Below are 14,876 nucleotides of genomic sequence, written 5' to 3'. Positions count from 1 at the left end.
CAGGGACGAGGTTCCCTGCCTCCATTGCTGGCTGACAACCGCTCGACCTGCTCACCACCGTACTACCCCTATCCACCACCAGAATCGGAAAGCTATTCCACCATCTGATCCTCCAATGGCTTCGATAATAACTCCGCCGCAAGGAAGAGAAACGAGGCAAACAACCTTCGCCGCTACACCAGATCCCCACCACGCCACCAGAGTCACCCAAGTCCTCCATATTCATGGAGAAAGTTTCAGAAGCAAACCGCGAGGGCGGCTGCTCTCAACCCTAGCAGAGCGCTAGGTGAAAGAAAAGAAAAAAAATTTATCATATTGGTTACGATAGGTTTTTGGCTTACTGGGTAGGTGGTTTTTTGCCTGGTTGGGCGCTTTTTTATTGATTAAGGGCTTATTGGGTATTACCTTTAGGGGCTTAGAAGTGTTTATGAATTAATAACAAAAATAAAATATAAAATATGTCTTGACTCTTGAAATGTTTTAGAATTTCTGCCAAAAATATTTTCTATTGTTTATCTTTTTATTTTTTTTACATCAATAACTAAGAACTACAACAATAACATTTTGATACTCAAACTCACAGTCTTTCAATAAGAGACTAATATTATTAGATTAAATGGTACTGAACAATGTTTTTTATTATTGTAAATGAACTTTTTTATTATTTCGTAAGCACCACTAATCGATTTTGTAGTTGTTTTTTTATTCCCAAAAGCGAGCTTTAAGTTGTGCCTTGTGCCTATCATTACTAGATTACTAGCCAATAGAGTTTTGATGCAAGTTATTGTAACATCTTGGCTATTATCAATGAGTAATTTCTTTTCTCCACAAAACAAAAAATCCCAAAATTATAAATATAAACACAAAAACTTCAATATCCCTGTAACATCTTGGCTATTATCAATGAGTAATTTCTTTTCTCCACAAAACAAAAAATCCCAAAATTATAAATATAAACACAAAAACTTCAATATCCCTCCCTACATTCCAAGGGTCTCTGCCCATCCCATCGGCACCACCGGGCCTATAGTAAGCCCATCACTGTCTTCTTACAACGAACGAGGCCCATTTACATTACAAACCAGCCTACGCCGTCTCCCGCCGGACGTATCGAATCGTGTGGCGTCGCAACCACAGCTGATAAACCAAAGTATGAAACGCATCCAAAGCCCGCGGCGGCACGTTCCACACCAAATGCTGACCCGCCGCCGTCCCCAACCGCCTCATCTGGTCGTGCCTCTCCCAGCACGCGCGTACCAACACGCGCTCCAACTCCTTGGCCCCACCTCTCCTCCCCACGAACAGCGCCATCTCCTGCCACCTCAGCACGTCCATGAACGGCAGGTCCTGGATCGGACGGTCCGTAATCACCACGGGGACGCACCCGAACCGCAGAGCCTCTCCGATCCCGGACAAGTCGCCGTCGCCGTACTCGAAGATACAGAACTTGCTGCTGGAGAGCCTCTGTGCATAGATCTGCGGCGTCGACGGCTCCGATTCGATCAGGAACTCCGGGTTGGTGCGTAACCCCTTGACTATGGCGGAATCATTCACCCAATTCGACCTGACGTAGCCCAGAAACGTCGTCGTGTTGGTGGTCGGCGCGTGGGGGGACGCGAGCGGGGGGAGAGTGATGTCCTTGTGAGGGATGAGCTGTCCCGGCGGGGTCGGGAAGCAGGAGATCTGGATCGAGTTCTTCTTCAGCTCGACGAGGCCCCGGTCGGACTCGTACCCGACGCCGGAGCAGGAGAGGTAGAAGTGGTCAGCACCGAGCGTGCGGTTCCAGTAAGGGAGGTCGGTGCGGATGGTGCGGATGAGACGCGCGATGGAGCGCGTGGGGAGATCTGGCGGGAAGGGGAGGAAGAAGAGGTGGGCTTCGTCGGTGTTGTTGGTGGCGAGGTCGCTGTCGAGGAGGGCGGTGTAGAAGAGAGACTGGACGGGGGAGTCGTAAGTGAAGTGAGGATTTGGCTTGTAGATGAAGATTTTGAAGTTCTTGACCATGGAGTCGTAGTTGGCGGAGATGGTGGCGGGGGAGAGGTAGGGGGAGGTGAGGTGGGGGATGGGTTTGGAGTGGGTGGTGAGGAGGAGGGAGAAGAGGAAGAGGAGAATGGAGGTGGCGGTGGTGGTGGACATTTTTGGATGAAGTGGAGTGATCTTGCAGTTGAGCTCTCTCCTACCTTGTAGTAGAGATAGTAAAACAGAAAGCCCAACTGCCAAAATGTACGACGAAATTGTATAGGATGTAGGTGATGATTAATACGATGCGATGTAATCATTTGTCGGTCAACCATCATGGGTTCTGAATATTATTTTTAATTTGTGGTCTTGTTAACAACCGTCTGGGTGGTGTAGTTGGTTGTCACGTTAGTCTCACACACTAAAGGTCCCCAGTTCGAACCTGGGCTCAGACATTTCTAAAATTTTTTTTATGCCACAACAGATATGTTGTGGGCTAAATGGGGCACCTTCTACAACGGTCTAGTGAAACTTAGACGCCCACCAATCAGAGCTATGGGCTTTGTACAGTTTCTGGTTTTGGGCTTTGCATATTGCAGTTTTGTATTCTGACATGTAAAATTTGATTTTTTTTTTCCCATATTAGTTCAACTCCTATAACACTTTATGTATAGAAAATATATATAAACCTAAAAAAATTTCTATAATACCCTCTCAAACTTTGGAAAAAAATTATTTATAATACTAAAAATGATATAAGTCTAATGACTTAATAGTACGTTTACTTACCTAGAATGAGAATGGAAAATTGGAAATGAATTAAATAATTTCGGTGTATGAGATTTCCTGCATTTTCTAAATATGAGAATCAGAGAGTGATTTCAATATATAAGATTTCTGCGTTTACTAACAAATATAGATATTAGAATGGGTGTGAGTCTCATCTCATTATTAGAAATCGATTCATGAATAACCTTTAGTTTGATAACCATTAGGATCAATTGTTGTAGTAAAAAAGACAAATTTGAATGTTTGAGTCTTGCAAAAAAAAAAAAAAAAAAATCTTGTTAATGCCACACCAATTCACCTGAATTTGGAAGTTAAACTCAAATTAACAGGTCCACTCACGTGAGACGTCACGTGCAACAGGTGGAAAGCGGAATGTTCGGAACGCGCGCGCACAAGAGACGCGTGGAGGGATAGACCGAGGAACTTGATACCACCGGTCAGTCTGCTCTCGTCGTCCTCTGTGTGTGTTCCTTCCAAACTACGAAAAGCAAAACGTCTTTAGGGCTCCAATCCCACACACTCTCTCACCCCCTCAAATTAACACGACGACTCCCTCACCTTCAATCTCAGCTTTCTCTCTCCTCCTCCTCCTCCTCCGCCACCGCGTTCGATTCAACCCCAAATGGACGAGTCCTACTCCGGCCTCCCCACCAGCCACTTACTCGGCTCAGTTCCCGTAAGTAGTTCTCCTTCATTCAATTCTTACAATTCAATCTCATCATTCGTCAAATCGTTCCAAGCCTACTGATCTTGTTGGATCGTTTCTTTTCTCGCCAAAATGAGGGAAATAAAAGCTATTTAAACATATTTTAGTGGCTTAAGACATTTTTGGTTCGATCTTTCCTTTAAATTTCTTCCCATTTTTGGAGTAGCTGAGACTTTTCTGGTCAGACCTCAAATTTACAGGCTTCGCTCACAGAGATTATAGACACTAATTGAGTAATTTAGACTAATACATGTACAATCATACAGATTTTATGGTAGATTTCATTGGGCTTGGGTCTGGGCTAACTTTAGCACTGCCGTAAACTCTTAGTTTGAGTATTTTCTAACTTAGCTGAAGGTGATTCCTAGAGAAAACCATTTATGTTGAGAACTTTCGGAATAACTGTTTGTTATTTTCGATTGCATTACCATTTCTTTTTCTGCGTAGAGAAAGATTAGCTTCTTTTACAAACGTGCATTCATTATGTTTATGCTAAGATAGTTTAAGTATGGTAGTTATCTGTTTGTTTTTCGTCGGATTGTCTGATAAATTATATATCTTTGCTTTACTTCTTGTTTTGGTTGGCCAGGCTGTTGTAGGTGAAGATAAAGACAAGAGCTCCACAAGCTATGAAGGTATGATTGTTGACTATTTTGTATTTTAGTTTTGCTCCGTATGTTGTTCTTCACGGTTAAAGGTTCACCTGAATCATAATTTGTTTCCTTAGTCTGAAGATTTTTCTGTGAACTTATGCAGCACCTGAAGCTAATTTGCAAATCTTCCCCCCAAATAGTGGAGGAGACAGAGGGCGCGGCGGTTATCAAACTGTTGGAGGTCCAAGTGGTATGGTTTTCGATTTATGATTTCTATATATTATGTGGATGAATTGAAAGAATGCTTGGGCTTCACATATGTCAGGATATGGATTGGAAGCGTAAGTTCTACATGTAGGGCTTAATGCGAGCTGAGAAAGCTCGGTAGAACAAAATATACTTGACTTGACTTCCTGGGGAGTGATATATCTCTTTATTACATGAAGTAATGATATATCGGTAGAACATAAGCTTTCGCACCACATGTAGGGCTTAAAACATACTGGTTGGTTTGTGCAAGAAGTAATAATATATCTGTTTATTGCTCGAGGGTTCTTTACTTTCTTATTTTGCAATAAAAGAGATACTAGCAATGTGATGATAGGAAACTTTATCAATCACAAATGTGCAGTTTTACCTTATCAAATTGAAACTTTAGAGTTTGTAATCTGTTATGTGTTGGTGCATATGTTTGAAGGGCATTGTGATCTTTCATTAGAGTGTAATGCACTTTTCTTTTGGATAGAATGGCTGTAGCCTATAGGAATGGGGTATACTGATGTACTAATGGCGGTTTTCATCTTATTTGTTTGCTTGGGCCATCAAATCAAATTTTAAAAATATTCTGGTGGATTTTGTTCTTCGTTGTATGTTTATCAACTATTGATTTGGTTGGCAACGCATTCATTTGCAATGGCTGCTACTTTATTATTTAATGATCTCTCTTTCTGTCCATCGATACAGAAACATTTGAAGAACAACCAGCAAACAACTGGAGGGGAGTATTTAATGTTGCATCATACACACAATATTTCAATGTGGATACGGACATTGTCTTGAACAGATTACTAAGTTCTTTGTTTCCCCACACTGGAGATTTTTTCAGCAAAATTGATGCCAATCCTGATCTGTGAGTTCTGTTGTTTGTTTCCCTTTTTGTTATATGATCTGAAATTAAATTGATCTGTCAAATATGATGACTTTTGGTGTAAAGTTGTAAACTATTAGGAGGGATGGATATGTATGTCCTATCAAAAACAGAAAAGAAATCGAGTTTAACCAGAATGAAAAGTTGGAGTGAAATCTATGAAGAATTATCTTTCAACTGACATAAGACATAATAAAAGGAGAAACTGCTGATTGGATTTAAACTTATAAGGTTAATATGTTTGTCTCATATTAGCTTTAGGAAGGCTGTGCTAAAAAAAGCATGCTCTGCTTCATTTTAGGGATTTTTGATAGAATTTGTATCATTGTTGTGCTTTTATTCGTTTTTACAATCTGGTAAGGGTACTTCCTATTGTTTTTATTTGTCTAAGAAAGTTCTATTAAAATTTTGAACCGTGGAATCCTTGCAACTACATAATCTGCCTTTCTTTAGCGCCATGACTTGTTTCTCAATTCATACAGGAAAGTTAGTTGAATTTGAGTTTTAAGCTTCCATTCTCAATCACAAACGTCATGTTAATTTCAATGAGACAGTATGTTCTTTTAATGGCACAACAATGAGTGAACATGAGCATTCTAACATTTGGCTTTCTTGGTGTTGTTTCTTGTAATGCATTAGATATGGGCTAATATGGATCTGCACTACATTAGTGTTCGTGCTGACTTCTCTTGGAAACTGTGCCACCTACCTAATGGACAAGCACACTGATACCACTACTTCTTGGGTCTTTAATGTCAGTTATATGAGTTTGGCAGCCTGTTCAGTCTATGGTTATGCAATTTTGGTCCCCTTGGCGTTTTATTTTTTGCTGCAGTATATGGGTGCAAAAACTAGCCTTGTTCGATTCTGGTGTATGTGGGGATACTCTCTCTTCATTTTTGTTGTAGCATCTGTAAGTACCTGCATCCCTGCTCTGCTGTCAGTCGTTTGTTCTTTTCCCCTTTTTTTCTCTCCATTTTGGAAGGCCAGAAGCTGAAATAAGTAAAATCATCATATATATGAGTTTCATAGACCATCTTTTGAATATTCAAATCTTCATTTGCTTAATTGAACTAGTCCAAGTTTTGGCTCTGATAAAGTGAAACAGTGTCATTTGAGCTAAATATTATGGCATCCTGGTTCTTAGCCAAAGAATGAAATAGGACCCTCTACCCAAAGTTAGTAATTAGTAACTGTTAATCTACTATTCCTAATCATTTGATATGTATTTTTGTGGAATATTTCAGTTTTTGTTACTTATCCCAGTTGAGGCTCTTCGATGGATCATTATAGTTCTTGTCGGTGCTGCATCTGGTTCCTTCGTTGCTTTGAATCTCAAGTCTTATATGGAGGGGAGTGATTTTACAATAGTGGTGATCGCTGCATTTCTCTTGCAATTGGCTCTGGCAATCTTCTTTAAGGTTTACTTCTTCCCATGAGTGTTACTAGGCAGTGGGCACAGTCCGTCTCTGAAATCCTGAATTTGAAGCAGCTCTGATTTCTGGATATAATATAGAAGCGACTGGAGTGGCACTTAGGACAACGGTTTTGCAAGTGTGTTGGAATTACTCACTTGTTTGGATTGGATTTCAGTGAAGAGTAGGAGGCATGGCATTTTGTAATCCATGCTTTTCTCAATCTTGGAATTTTCTCCCCTAAACCTGATTTTGTAAACAAAGACTGTATGCAGAGATGTAGTAGTTGTTGTAGTACTTGTTACATCTAGTTGATTTCTTATTTTTACCTAGCATATTTATGTTTTATTTATAGAAAAGAAAACTGAAATGAAATATTCTCCGCTTGACTCTCTTTTTACAACTCAATTCAGAAAAATAAAAAGAAATCTCTATGCTCATCACAACTACCCAGGTAGCCTAGCAAGTGCCTGAAAATTTCTCAATGCTCATCACAACCAGACGTGGAACAAGACATTGTTCGAGCTTTCCTCAAAGACAGAAACGTAATTAAGCGCCTAGTTATCAAGGTGGCCGGTCGACCTTCACGTTCATTCTCTAACTCTTTCCTTTTCTCATTTACAGAATGACCACTTTCATTCATGGTTAATGAACTTAAGATGAGGGTTTCATATCTTTGTTTGGTTGTACATTGCAGACCATTAATCTTAAACCCTATATTTCTAGGGGTTTATTTTCTTTTACATGAAATATTAAAACTTATGTTAGTGTTGTGCTTGGATTGAGTTGTTGGTAGGAACTGCGGTTGTGACTGAAAAGGATGGAGAATTGCGCTTCAAAGATTACAAATGCTTTGTGAGAAGGTATAGATTATAGAACTGTCCACAATTATTTATGAGGCCACTATAGGCTGCTTGTCTTACTCTTTTATGGATGAGTCATATAATTGATCGAGCTACACTGAGCCTGAAATTGTTAAGTATCTCACTTGTTGAATGCAGCTTAAGGAGTTGAGATCTCAAGAATATGAGGTGATGTTGGTGACATCAGGAGCTGTGGCCCTTGGTCGTCAAGTGCTGAGAGACAGGATATCAATTCACAACAGTAGGTATCTATTGTGTTTCTCGAGTTTTGGATATTGCTACCATTTTTGGAGAAGAGAGTTTGAAATGTTCTCTATTTCAGAGAACATTCATAAATTGACAATTTTCAAACAGTTGCAGCTCTGCTGATCTCCAAAAGCCAGCTGAACTGGATGGGAAGGCATGTGCAGCTGTTGGACAGCCTGATCTGGTGGCTCTCTTTAAGACCGTGTTTAGTGAGGTGAGTGCATGCAATGATCTTCTCTTAAGTAGTTCTTAGGACAAAACTAATTTGTTGTATTCTAAAAGGCTCAGGTTTTTGCTTCTTTGTTATATTTCCTTGCAGGATGTGACACAAGCTCAGTGTCTTGTCACAGAAAGTGACTTTAGGGGTAAAGATTTTCAAAGGCAGCTGAAAGAAACGGTCGATCACTTGCTGTCCTTAAAGACTATACCTATATATATTCAATGAAAATGATGCAGTTAGTACCAGAACAGATCCATATGAGGTATATACCACTCTTCTATACATGAATCAGAAATTGATTATGAAGCTCTGGCTAGTCTGGTGATTCCAACATAACAAACGAATATTAGGACTCTACTTGGGAACACAATATGTTCGCTACACTTTGCCAACCCTTGATTCCATTCTAAAAACTCGGAAATGTATATGTTTCACTTAATAGGTAGTGTGCACTAATTCCACAGTCATGACCACCTTTGCAGGATTCTTCTGGTATATTTTGGGACAATGACAGTTTGGCAGCTATACTAGCTAAGGAGCTAAAGGCTGATCTTCTTATCCTTATGAGTGATGTGGAGGGTCTCTAGAGTGGGCCTCCAAGTGACACAAATTCAGAGCTCATTCATTCATACATGCATAAAGGAGAGGCATCAAGGCGAAGTCACTTTTGGAGTAAAATCAAGAGTGGGACGAGGGGGAATGGCTGCGAAAGTAAAGGCTGCTGTTGATGCAGCTACTGCTGGCATCCCTGTTGTCATCACCAGGTGAATTTCAGATGTTGGTTCGTGTCATCATTTTATGAAATTTGGTTAGAAAACTAGTGCAACATAATGGAGTAAGAGAAGGTTATTTAAAATCATTAAAAAGTACTCATTTTCTGGTTAGTAAAGTTTTTGAGGGGGTGAAAAACATGTGGAGTGCAATCTGAATCTCCAGTCACCAATACACTCTGCCTAATTGTGTACTAATAATCTCTTTGCTGTTCCATATCAAGTGGATTCGATGGCCAGAACATTACCAAAGTCCTTCAAGGAGAACGCGTTTGGACTCTATTTCCTCTAGATGCAAATACAGGGGGGCCCTTTAGTTGAAAATGCAAGAGAGATGGCCGTTGCAGATAAGGAAAGTTCTAGACGGCTTCAGGTGGCTTTGTCTGCTTCATGTACAACGTTGAATATGTTGACTTAAGTAGTGTTTTTCTTCAGCTTTAAGCATTATTTTTCCCCTGGGAAATGGTAACTTGATAACTTTTTTTCTACAGGCTATGACTTCAGAAGAAAGGAAAAGAATTCTACTGGATATAGCTGATGCGCTTGAAGGAAATTCACATATAATCCATGTAGAAAATGAAGCTGATGTATGTGAAGCAGAACATGCTGGATAGGAAAAATCCTTGATATCTCGGCTAGCTCTAAACCCTGGGAAGGCAAGTGAAATAAGTTTGGCTATGTTAGCTAGAGCTGATTGTGTATGATGTCCTCGCTGGAACATGTGTCTTTGTTTTAAAAAAATAGTTGCCCTTCCAAATTTTGTTTATGAATTTTGCTTATTTACTTGGCAGATCACACTTCTTGCAAACAACATTCGTGTACTTGCAAACATGGAAGATCCAATTGGCCGCCTTTCAAGAAAAACTCAGGTGAGGTGGGGTATATAAGGTTACAGGTTCTTGCTTTTGATTTTCTGAAACAACAATACCCTAAGAGTATGGACGTGTGATAGACAGTCTCGAATCTTTACCGAGTATCTGTTACCAAGTTGCCATCCGGATGTTCATAGTAGACTCAAATGATACCATAATTTGTTGTTCTGCTGATTCTTAAAATTCCATGATCCTATTGACAGCTTGCAGATGGCCTCATCCTAGAGAAAACATCATGTCCACTGGGCGTTCTCTTGGTTATATTTGAGTCTCATCCTGATGCACTAATACAGGTAATATACTGGATTATGAACCTGGATAATCTTGCATCAGACACCTTTCTGTGATTACATTGCCAAATACTTGCATTTGTTCATAATATGTCCAGGGTGTTTTTTTTTTTTTTTTTTTTTTTTAATATGAACAGATAGCTACCTTGGCAATCCGAAATGGGAATGGGCTTCTCTTGAAGGATGGGAAGGAGGCTAAGAGATAAAATGCAATTTTACACAAGGTCTGAACGTTTAGTTTAATATAGAGAATTTTAAGTTATTATATATTTCATAGCCAATGAACTCATTCTTTGTAATCTTCATATAACTTTTAGATTATTTCAGAAACCATCCCAGACAGTGTTGGTCAGAAGCTAATTGGACTTGTGACTTCTAGAGATGAGATTCCAGATCTGCTAAAGGTGAGTAGAGATGAGATCATGAGAATGATGACCAAATCCTAGGTGAACTTTGAGATAATAACTGTTACTAAACTCAAAGATATTTGGCAGCTTGACGACAACCTGATCAATCTTGTGATCCCAAGAGGCAGCAACAAGCTGGTGTCTCAAATAAAGAGTTTGACCAAGATTCCAGTCCTGGGGCATGCTGGTTAGATAAATCAATTTTTTTTCTTTAATTTATTTATAATCTGTACTATATGTCCTGACAAAAATAATTTGGTAAAAAGTAATGCCTTGCTGTGTAGATGGAGTATGCCATGTGTTTATTGACAAGTCCGCTAATATGGATATGGCAAAGCAAATTGTTTTAGATGCAAAAATAGATTATCCAGCAGCCTGCAATGCAATGGTAATCTCTATGATGTTATCCTAAAACATTTCCATTGCATGTCTTGAACTTACATCTGCAATTGTGTTTTAATCATTTATAAAAGTTCATATTGTTTATGTTTCTATTCGCAGGAAACACGTAATTCTGGTCCATAAGGATTTAATGCATACAGTAGAGTTCAATGATCTCATTGTTCAGCTTCGCCATAAAGGTGAAACGTATCATGCCAGCAACTTTTTGTTGCTAATGAACTGAGGATTAGATCTAAAGAAATTGAACTCGTATCATTTGCAGGTGTGACTTTGTTTGGTGGACCGAGGGCAAGCTCCTTGCTCAATATTCCTCGGGCAGATTCATTACATATTGAGTACAGTTCCATGGCGTGCACTGTTTAGGTTGTCGATGAAGTTCATGCAGCCATTGAGCATATAAATAAAAACGGAAGGTTTATTACCCCTCCCCCCAATGCACTTATGTGATTTTGACGTATATGAAGCAAAGCCATTTCATTAATTTGTTGTTTCCTTTATTTGGCAGTGCACATACTGATTGCATCATTGCAGAAGACCAAGAAGTTGTGGAAACTTTTTTAGGTCAAGTTGGCAGGTAACAATGCTTCACCTGTCTAAAATGTGCAATAGGCCTATCATACGCTTTGTTCTGTACGTCATTGAAAATGTTCTGTAATATATACAAGTCGATTACATAGAGTTCCCCCCAGATCGAGTAGAAAAGTACGCTAAGCATTTTTGTATGATTTTCTTTCTCTTAATTAACCAAGCTGCTGCACTCATTATCAACCAAGATATATATGCTTCCTATTAATTGCACAAAAGTAACCCCTAGTTTCATACCTAATTGATTTGCTATACACATTGGCAGTGCTGCTGTTTCTCACAATGCAAGCACAAGATTTAGCGATGGTGCTCGATTTGGACTTGGGGCAGAGGTAAAACATCATTTTAGCAGTAATTGATCGATTTACTAATATGCCTAGGCTCTAGCCTAGCATTCATTTCTCTTATATATCCCAACAGGTCGGCATCAGCACCAGTCGAATTCATGCTCGGGGCCCTGTAGGAGTAGAAGGATTGTTAACAACGAAATGGTATGAAGTGACTAGTGATAATGATTTCATTTCCAATGAAACCAGTCCGTTAGTTCTATGGATCATATTCTGAGTCGGTTTCGTGTCTAGTAATCTTGGCCTCGCATGATTATCAGAGGGAGAGGACAAGTTGTTGATGGTGATAAGGTGGTTACTTACACCCACAAGGACCTCCTAGTTGAGATAGATGGAGGGAGACAAGAAAAGAGACGGGGAGAGACCGAGAGAGTATTGAGTCAATATCTTGCCTATTCAATGACATTTAGCGTTGGCTTCCATGTATATATCGGAGAGCTTAGAACCACAGGATGGCGTTGAGCCATTGACGGGTGAGAGTCTGTATTATTGAAAGCCCCTTCGTTTTCTCATAATGATGAAATCTACAGCTACTGTACGTTTTCTTATTCAGAACTTTCATCATTTTTTCGAGAAAGTAGTAGTAAACGGTTTTGGTTCGATCTTGAATAGTCTTCCACATGGTTTATCTGAATGAGTTGCGTTGAGATCTCAGACTCCATTTTTGATTCTTTTAGAGTGTGTGTAGCGTGTTTGAAGGTGACCACCTAACCTCATTTTCAGATAAACATGATAATTAGAAAAAATATACCCCGTTATTTACATTCAATCAGTCACATTTCTATTGTACTGTACTAATTTTATGAGAAATAAGTCATTATAGATATAAATTCAAACTTCAAACTATGCTTCAGAGTATGTGATGTTTTGAGCTGTTTGAACCTCAAATATATTTTAAAATAACTTTGACAGTACGGAAAACCCAAAATCATCATACTTCGAAATATTATTAAATTTTTACATGCCATAAGAAAGAAACGAAACTCATATGAAGTGCACATCTTAGATACTCTTCTCGACGATATAAAACTATGTTCAAAACATCACGGGGTTCGAAACATGAGTTTGTCTTTACAAACTTCAAGAAAGAGATCGAAGCTCATGTGAAGGGACCAGACTGAGTACTCCACATGGTTTTTTTTTTTTGAAGAGGAAAAAGGAGATTACAAACAGATACTCCACATGGTTCGTTCGAACGAATTACGTTGAGATCTAAAACACGATCATAGTTGGGAGATGGTTTAGGTCAAGACAAGAAATAATCATGGTCCAAAATGACACGTAGTGTTTATCTTTAGACCTAACGACAATAACCAGATTAGATAATTGTGGTATGCTGAAAACGAAAGCAGATTGTAATCAAATTATTGATGCAGCAGCGTCGGTTTGCTTCAATTTTGACACCTATTTCAAAAGTGACATTGACATCTCCTGAAGAACAGTTGAATATAATTATTCGAGTTCGATCAGAAAACTATTTATATCGATTATCGACACGTAGAGGAAATTGGGTCTGGTGATATCAGTTTAATACTTTTAAATCGTATACTTTCGTCTCTTATTGGTGGTGGTTACTGGTTAGTGAAATGCTTTCTTCATTTTTAATTAGTTACAAAATTTAAACGATGTGAATGTGATTATGTAGAGATGAGCGTGGGGTATTTCTGAGATGCCGTTTAGATTGACAATTCTGTGTGTAAAGTCATGATGTAATTATAAAGTGTCCAACTTTCACGAGAGTGAAAGGATGACGATCCTCTAAAACAAGAAACTTTACACTAAAGATTATAACGTGACACCATTATTGACTGATAGCTTGTTGTGGTATGATGACTTTGAAATGGATGCTTGATTTTTGTTTTCTCGTGTGATTAATTTAGCTTCCTTTACGGTTGATTTGAGTTGTGTTGTTAGTAATTGATCTCTTCCTTGCCATCATAGGCGTTTATTTAGACACTTGTACCTCGTATACTTTGTATTCACCTTAACACTGAATCCAAAGAAGACAAAGACTCGCCCCACAACATCTAGTATCAATAAGGGTAAAGTTTTGGTAGGATCTTACTAAAGTCTCTATTGGCACAAGGCAATCTAGAAGAACTAGTGTACTACGCTTGGAGTTTATCTCTCTCTCTAAGCTAGTCAACGATCATTTGAAGAAGAAGTCAAGGAATGGATCAACATCAATAAACCCACACGACTAGTGCTAAAACGCGCGTAATCAACAAAGTAAGGGCTAGTTTGGGATTGCTGCGACTTTTTTAAAAAACTGCTGCTGCTGTGTTGTGAGAATAATCAGCTGTGAATTAAAACAGTTTCGTGTTTGGTAAATAATATTTTTAAAAGTGCTGTCAGTACATAAAACAACTGCAGAGTGTGTTTTAATCCACAGCAGCTTCTAAAAGCAACCTCTAGGCTGCTTCTAAAATCTGCTGCCAGTGACCTATAACTTTTAATTAAAGCTGCTTTTTATTTATTTACCAAACACAATAAAATCTAAAATTTTGAACAAAAGCTGATTTTTTTAAAAGCGAAGCAATCCCAAACGGGGCCTAAATGAGACGATTTGCACTCTAGCTTCTTTACAACTAAAGAGAGTGTAGTTGTCTTCTCTGGGTTTTCCCCACTACTACTCAGCTATCATCAACAAAATTTATCTCTATTGCTAATTGTAGTATTTGATACATATAATATGCTCTTTTGAAACATAAAACATACACACAAAAAAGACGTATAACACATATATGTTTATTATTGATTTTATTATTCAAAACAATTGTTTAGTTGCGGATGGTAACACCGTTGATGAGAGAATACAAATCTTTTGAGTAAAATGTATATTATCTTTTCTTTTAATTATAGTATGAGTCTGATTAGCTTATAAATTGTATCACTCATAATTTTTCTTAAAAGCTCAAGATTTCGATTCTTCATTTCCTTGAATGTGTGATGCTTTACCTGGCAATGAATAAATAAAGAAGTTTTTCTTTATAAAAAAGAGCATATTCAGGAATAGTACTCTTGGAAGGAGAACAAAAAAGAGCATACTCACGAATAATACTCATGATTTATCACTAACCAAGAACTTGTCTCATACTTAATTAGCAAATGCCTAATTAGTCTGTACATGATTAAGCTATTCCCTTTTGAGGGGTTAGCTGTCTGACAATCTGACCAAAACCCACATGACACGGATCTTTAGCATCTTTAACTCCCGAGTAACTTCGTCACTTCCTCTTGTCTTGTTCTCCACTTAAACAGGGAGTCG

The 14,876-nt window shown here is 38.6% G+C and overlaps 2 protein-coding genes, 1 non-coding gene and 1 pseudogene across 3 annotated transcripts; 3 read left to right on the top strand and 1 right to left on the bottom strand.

The window, feature by feature from the left end:
- Nucleotides 1-842: 842 nt before the first annotated feature.
- Nucleotides 843-2,237, bottom strand: LOC133714893 (probable glycosyltransferase At5g03795). Its single transcript, XM_062141163.1, has one exon. It carries the CDS (start codon nt 2,131-2,133, stop codon nt 1,087-1,089), a length of 1,047 nt encoding a protein of 348 aa, XP_061997147.1. The 5' UTR covers nt 2,134-2,237; the 3' UTR covers nt 843-1,086.
- Nucleotides 2,238-2,337: 100 nt separating this feature from the next.
- TRNAV-CAC (transfer RNA valine (anticodon CAC)) lies at nt 2,338-2,411 on the top strand. The gene has a single exon. It is a non-coding gene; the product is annotated as a tRNA-Val (tRNA).
- A 768-nt stretch (nt 2,412-3,179) lies between these two features.
- On the top strand, nt 3,180-6,941 carry LOC133714774 (uncharacterized). Its single transcript, XM_062141027.1, has 6 exons — nt 3,180-3,421; nt 4,041-4,086; nt 4,208-4,294; nt 5,008-5,173; nt 5,831-6,104; nt 6,439-6,941. The coding sequence occupies exons 1-6, from the start codon at nt 3,368-3,370 to the stop codon at nt 6,628-6,630; spliced, it is 819 nt and encodes a 272-aa protein (XP_061997011.1). The 5' UTR covers nt 3,180-3,367; the 3' UTR covers nt 6,631-6,941.
- A 419-nt stretch (nt 6,942-7,360) lies between these two features.
- On the top strand, nt 7,361-12,213 carry LOC133717998 (delta-1-pyrroline-5-carboxylate synthase-like; annotated as a pseudogene).
- The last annotated feature ends 2,663 nt before the right edge of the window (nt 12,214-14,876 follow it).

This window comes from Rosa rugosa, chromosome 6 (assembly GCF_958449725.1).
Source record: "Rosa rugosa chromosome 6, drRosRugo1.1, whole genome shotgun sequence".
In the NCBI taxonomy this organism is placed as follows: domain Eukaryota; kingdom Viridiplantae; phylum Streptophyta; class Magnoliopsida; order Rosales; family Rosaceae; genus Rosa; species Rosa rugosa.
Note: the sequence above shows the minus strand (reverse complement) of the source record. Positions and strands in the feature narration are given on the sequence as shown.